This window comes from Hevea brasiliensis, chromosome 15, assembly GCF_030052815.1.
Source record: "Hevea brasiliensis isolate MT/VB/25A 57/8 chromosome 15, ASM3005281v1, whole genome shotgun sequence".
Taxonomy (NCBI): Eukaryota; Viridiplantae; Streptophyta; class Magnoliopsida; order Malpighiales; family Euphorbiaceae; genus Hevea; species Hevea brasiliensis.
The window spans coordinates 34,939,059-34,945,684 of NC_079507.1; the positions used below are offsets into that span (position 1 = coordinate 34,939,059).

General features: G+C 35.7%; 1 protein-coding gene across 1 annotated transcript; it reads right to left on the reverse strand.

Moving 5' to 3' along the window:
- Positions 1-559: 559 nt before the first annotated feature.
- Positions 560-5,956, reverse strand: LOC110673577 (cyclic nucleotide-gated ion channel 18). The gene is made up of 6 exons (XM_021836714.2): positions 5,174-5,956; positions 4,558-4,770; positions 4,155-4,465; positions 3,584-3,695; positions 1,954-2,190; positions 560-1,491 (listed from the first exon to the last, which is right to left on the reverse strand). The coding sequence occupies exons 1-6, from the start codon at positions 5,657-5,659 to the stop codon at positions 718-720; spliced, it is 2,133 nt and encodes a 710-aa protein (XP_021692406.2). The 5' UTR covers positions 5,660-5,956; the 3' UTR covers positions 560-717.
- Between the last annotated feature and the right edge of the window lie 670 nt (positions 5,957-6,626).

Genomic DNA, 6,626 nt, shown 5'->3' on the forward strand with positions numbered 1-6,626 from the left:
AGACTAAAGCGTGATTTGTTGCCATGATGTTGTTAAGCTTTTGGCATCTGATACCATGTAGAACACTTGTTTCATTGAGTTCTCGGTACAGTACAATAGTGTATATATAATGATACAAGAGTCGTAGGAATGAAAGACTTCTAGTTAATCATATACATAAGGATAACCTATATCTATAAGATATGTACAATGAGATAATCCTTATCAGATGCCATTGATGAATTGACAAAGCTTCAAAAAGAAGAGAAAGTAAAAATAACCATCTCAAGACCTAGATCTAGATCTTGTGCTCTAATACCACATTAAAATTGTGAGCCGTAAGTAAATGAGCTTCTCTCATTGATCAAGATAACTGCTTCTGTGTACATGCAAGAGGAAAGAAAGAGTAAAGTAGCTGGGCAGTTGGCACTAAGACCAACTTTAGCTACCTACTTTACAGAATTAGCTAACTAAATCAGTAACAATACAAGAAACCAGATATCTAAGCTATCTGACAACTATTTTCTTCTCATCCTTTGCTCGATACATTGACATGAGAAATATTAAAGATTTTGTCACATCATACTTCGAAAGTAATTTATACTTTATTCAGTTGAGAATGTGACTATCAATGCTAGTCTTGTCCAGACTTATAAATTTACAGAAATAGTATACAAAGTTTCCTACCTATTTTCTCATTAGTTCATCTTTTCAATTTCCCATTCCTTGTTGTACTCGCTAAACATCTTCTCGATCTACAGAGAAATCAGGCTCATCAGGTTTAAACAACTGTGGCATCTTTAAGCTAGAAGAAGCAGAATCAACCTGAACTTTCTGATGAGCCCCTCTTCTAGTATTTGCAGCAAATTTGGAAGCCAGGATTGTAGCTCCAAGATGCTGAACATTGCTTGCACTGTCAATTGATAAACTCTCACCACTTTCATTCTCATAATCTCCATATGCTAGCTCATTGCTATAGTAATACTCCCCTGGGACTGAAATGTAAGCAAGGCTCTCTCGTGTCGCCAGCTCCTTTGACATCTTTCTTTTCTGGTATCTTCTCCAAACAGATTGTATCAAGCAAGCAGCCCATGTCCTCCATTGGTGAGAATAGTACCTAAAGGCATGCTGTAGCTTCTTGCTTTGAAGTCTCTTGAACTGCTGTGCAACAAATTTAAGGTCTTCAGCTTGAAGCGCAAAAGCTTCGACTTCAGACAGAGCTCTGACGGTTCGAGTTGAAGAAGGCAGGTTTACACTAGAATTGGGCATCAAAGCCCATGTCAATAATTCCTCACCACAAAAGTCACCAGGTCTAAGGGTGATGGAGTTGAAGAATCCAGATCTTCCTCCATTAGTCGTTGAGCTCTCCAATTGTCCTCTAATTATAAACAGCATCTCGTTTACTGGTTCACCCTCTCGAAATATATAGGTGCCCTCAGTACTCAAAGAAGAGGCGAGGCGTTCACATATGGCATCAAGTAGCTGCTCATCCATTTGTGAGAAGAATGGGACCTGTTAAATGAAAGAATGTAAAATATAGATTTAAGAATAATTTTAGAGAATAAATGGCAATCCATCCAAGCTGCCTGATGATTCTTTTGAAGAGATCATCATATGAAATAACCAAGACAAGTAATGTCGTATCAAAGTTCATGATGAGGGCTGCAAATGATGTAGACATGGACTTTATACAATTGCAACTTCAATAGGGCATCACATGCCATAAAATGTCTCTCGGATGAAAGAAACAAGTTTTAGATTGATGACAAACATACATCTTTTTACTTATGGAGATGTTTCAGCTGAACAAATCAAAATATATGCATTTAATGAAACACTTTTCTTGAATTGGAAACAGATTTATGAGAAGATATATTTACTGATGGTTCACACAGCTATTTCAGGTGAATTATTCTCTAAATATTAAATCATTAACAATATGTTAACAAAAAGAAATCAAGATAAATAACATACACGACGAACAAGGGCCAGGCATAAATGTTGCTGAATTTCTCGTCGAAGGTCCAATGGCAATGAACGCAATATAGATTCCTCATGAACTCCTCTTGTAGCAAGCCATTTATACTGAACAAACCGACGAACACGTTCCTGCAAATCTGGAGGTAATTGGCGATGCCTCATCCACTCCTCCGTGTCTCTTCGCTTAATCCTCCACTCTTCAACTCTCACCGTCATAGATTGCAAATTAGTCTTAAGAAACAGAACAAGAAAATAATTAGCAAAACCGATATATGCAACCATTGCCATTTATAAAAATAATTTCAGCAAAAAATAAACTCACATACTCAAAAAACACATTAAAAAGATATTATGATTCTCCTTGTAGTGAGAAAATGAATACATGAACACAAGGAACCCCTAACTTAAAAGTACTTATATTGGCACCTTTATAGCCATGATACAAACTTTCCTCTAAAAAGAAGTCATAGACAGTTTGATCCAGATCTCCACTTAGATACACGAAGACATATTTTTCTGTTTTTCACAGGGAAATCAAATCAATAAACGAAGATCTCCTTGAAGAATTTCAAACTGTAATATCACATAACATAACGTTGAACTGGGTTGAAGCAAAGCTGGAATTTCAAATCCAGTTTTCATCTAAAATCATCACCAGCTTGCTTACCATCATAATTTTGGAGAAATTCAATGCTGCTTTTTTTTTTTTTTGGCTTCAGCTATAACATTGGACAGGTCTTTAATAAGAGAGCATGGACACCTTCAGTTACCTGAAAGACTATTTATCAGTGACAGAAACAGGCTATCTAGAATATTTAAACACAGCTCTGTCCAGACCCATTATCTGCCAGCTAGCTTTCTTTTCTGCAGAGCAATCTAGACAAATTCAGTCATCCAAATGACCATACACTTCAGAAGCATATTTCTTGGTAATGCAGTGGCTAAAACATCATTGATATGGATGATAAATAATAGGTGTCGCACCTTAGGTCCTAGGAACCCATTTGCCATTACGAGGTTGATTGTGTTAGAATAAAGCATGAGAGCCAACTTCCCAACTGTTCAATTTTCCTCTCATTTTTGGATTTTCCTCATCATGGAATACATAACCTGGGAGCCAGTGCTGACATGTTTTTCAGTAACAAAAAACCTTTATTAATGTTTCCTGCAGAAAAGGTTATGATAGTTGGTAATGGGAACCACTACTCACATTCCTGTGGTCCTTAATCCATTACCAAGTTGATTCACTCTATAAAATCCTTTTAGCTAACTTTAGCGTTGCAAAACAAATTTCTAAAACAATTATAAAAATAGTTGATTAGCGACATAACTGAAAATAATAGTAAATCATAGCATTTAACTCGTCATCATGGGGGATTCAACTTTCAAATTCATAGTCATAGGTGCATCCAGAAACTCAATTGAGAGAGTAAGAGACAAAGAGGCGAACAAACTATCATTATATATACATACTAGGTAGTAATTAGTTTTTTTGGTTTCTTGTAAGCGCATGTGTCAAACAAGTCCACACATTTATCTCAGCATATCTTCAGTAGTCTAATTATCGATGGCTACCAACTACTAGTAACAATGACAATGAAATTGAGGTGGCAGCATGATATACCTGCATGTTGCCAATCAACTGTGCTGAGAGAATTAAACCAAGAATACATGTAACAATGCAGAAAACATTCTCACCAAGAAATGTACTTGTCTCCAAGGTTTGTGCATATGAGCTGCCACCAGAAAAGGAAGGATATTTCAGAATGAACAAAAATATCAACCTCACAAGAAAAATCACCAACATGCAACTATCACTTAGAAATAAGGATGGAAAAAATTATTTAATCAATGGAAGCTTCGCATGGGACTAAATTTACTAAGGAAAATCTACAGCAGGCCGTTTATACCAGTAATTTTGACTCCCAGCAACAGTGTGATTACTTGCATCTAAGTGAACATATAGGATGGAAATAAACTTAAAAAGTGAATGTTTAGAGAGCTTACTCTGAAGTCTTTAAGATATAAAATTAAATAATACCAAAAAAAAAAATTGAACAGAAGCATTATATTTATTTTGTAAATTTAATTAAGGTCAAGGAAAACCAAATGGAGGATAAATGTAGCATGAAATCCACATACAAAACAAGCTATCAGTTCACAGTCAGCAAAACGGCACTTGTTGAAACTCATACCTTAAATTTCTTAAGCCCCACCACAGACAATATAAGTACTTCTTGATAAAGGGCGAGGAAGCAACATCATTTCTAAAAGCCCCAGAAAATATTCCAAACTGAAATAAGATATTGCTGTCATTTGGATCACAATTGGCATTAACATGAGTGACATTCCGCCAATATTGACGTTCTAATGTTCCAGAACTGCTACAATCTAGAAAAGGCTCAATGCAACCTATAGTTCCTGACTTATTCTCCTTCAAACACTCTGACTTCCAGCAGTAGAATTGCCGCCCCAGGGACAACAGGTACCATGAAGCTCCTAATGTCTGCAACAATGGTAAACATTGATAACCATTTGAGTTTTAGCAACTGAACAAGGATAGCATGCTTATAAGAAAAGGGGTGACCTGATGCTTACATGACTAGCAAGCATGTAAAGAAGGAGATTGTATCCAGCACCTGCCCAAGCAGTCTTGGCAACAAAGCCAGTAGTTTTTACAATGCGTTGATGCAAAGGAAAGATAACAAAAATTCTGGGAACATATTGAATAAGAACCATAAGTGAGAGTGCATTGTTGGCATGATCAGCATTGTTATTTCTTGTGGCTGGAATTACTATCCAAATGACAATCTGCAAGGCAAAGGTTTTACAATCACTTAAACCCAGAAAGATGATATAAAGTAGCAATTACAAGATTGACAATAGGATTTGAGGAAGCCTCTTCTCGATTATTATCAGTGAGACATTCAACAAATTCAAGATGATAACCATGGCCTGAGGGGGAAAATATCTCAACTCCTTCAATGCAAAAGGAAGTACATGTACATTGCATCTCATGGGCTATTATTCTACATGATGAAAAAAATTAATCCTGCTTCAACTGAGATCATCTCTATGTTTCTAACCCCTAATTAATTTAAGCTAACGTCCTTTCTATATCCATATTATCCAATTACAAACTACAACTTATTCTTTTTCACAGTTCTGTTCTATTTAGGCCAACCAAATCCTAACCTTCTCGAATGCAACCTACCTGAGGAAGCGGAAGCGCAGCGGCTAGATCGATAAGGAAGTCGGACTTGAGATAACGCATAGCAATTTCCCTAGCGTCCATGACTAGCTCGCCTCGTCCGAAAACCCTAGAATTCGGAGCAACAAAAGCTGTACGGAACTTCATGACCATGTGCAGGACAAAGAACAAGTCAGCAATGGACCTAAAATAGGTGATCAATATGGCGAGGTGATGGTCGTTGCTCAAGCAGACGCCGTCGGCATCGACGTAAGGGAGGAAGAAGAACAAAGGATCGATGAAGAGAGCAATGATGGAGGTAATAAGGAAGACGTAGTTCCAATAGGTGACAATATCGCTGTCCGGATCGAGGATCTGGTAGTGCCATAAGATGTGGAGCGGGTGAGCGTCTGCTGTGTTGTTTGAGGAGGGCGACGGATAGGTGAGGTGTTCACGGAGACGCCGGAAGTGGCGTAACTTGGAATTTGGATTGGGGATGAATCTATTCATCTTCCATGGCGGAGTCCGGGGCGGAATTCAGATTCCGCGTCAAGAAGAAAGAGAGAGAAAACAATTTGCAGGAAGGGTGATAATTCGGAGGTGAAGAAACAGGAGAAAAATCGTTGCAGAGTGAGAGAGAAAGAGAGAGAATGGAGGGAGGGTGGAGGGGGAGAGGGTGGTGGTAGTGGTTATGGTTGAGAGGAGAATTTCGCGCGAAATGGGAGATGGGACGTGGATTTCGGAGAGAACATAGGGAAGGCGGGAAAGTAATTCCTTTCGTAATGCATAGAAGTAGGTAGGGCTGAAAATTCGTGTTCCTGGGACACATTCAACTTATTTAACAAGCCAAGATACATTTAACTTATTTAATAAATTAAGACACATTAAAAAATATCAAAGCACATTCTTATATGTGTATAATAAGGAGATTTAATTTAACAATATACATAAATAAATCATAATAGGTTTAAACTAATGAAAATAAAATAAATTAATATGTCAACTTATTTAAATAAATAAGTTTTATGTGTTTAATTGGATTAAGTAGATTAAGCTGATTAAATTTATACTTTTAACGTGTCTTAAATGAATTAACTTATTTATGAATAATCCTATTTATACTAAATTTAAACTCGTCTAACTGCATATCGAATAGTGTTGTATAAACGGATCATGTCAAAAATTATCAACTTAAGAGATAGGATATGTTTAATTGTGAAAAATAATTTTTTTTATTTTTTTGAAAAAATAATTTTATTTTTCATTAAAATTAAGGAAAATATAAAAAAAATATTCATCTCTTAATAATAAAAAAAATTAATTAAAAAATCATATATTTCTTAATTAAAAGAAATAAATTATTATAAAATATATTTAAATTCATTGTATTATTAAAACTATTTTATTGTGTTATTTATTTATCTTATAATAATATAATTAAATTTTTTATCATTATAAATAAATATTTTTAAATAAT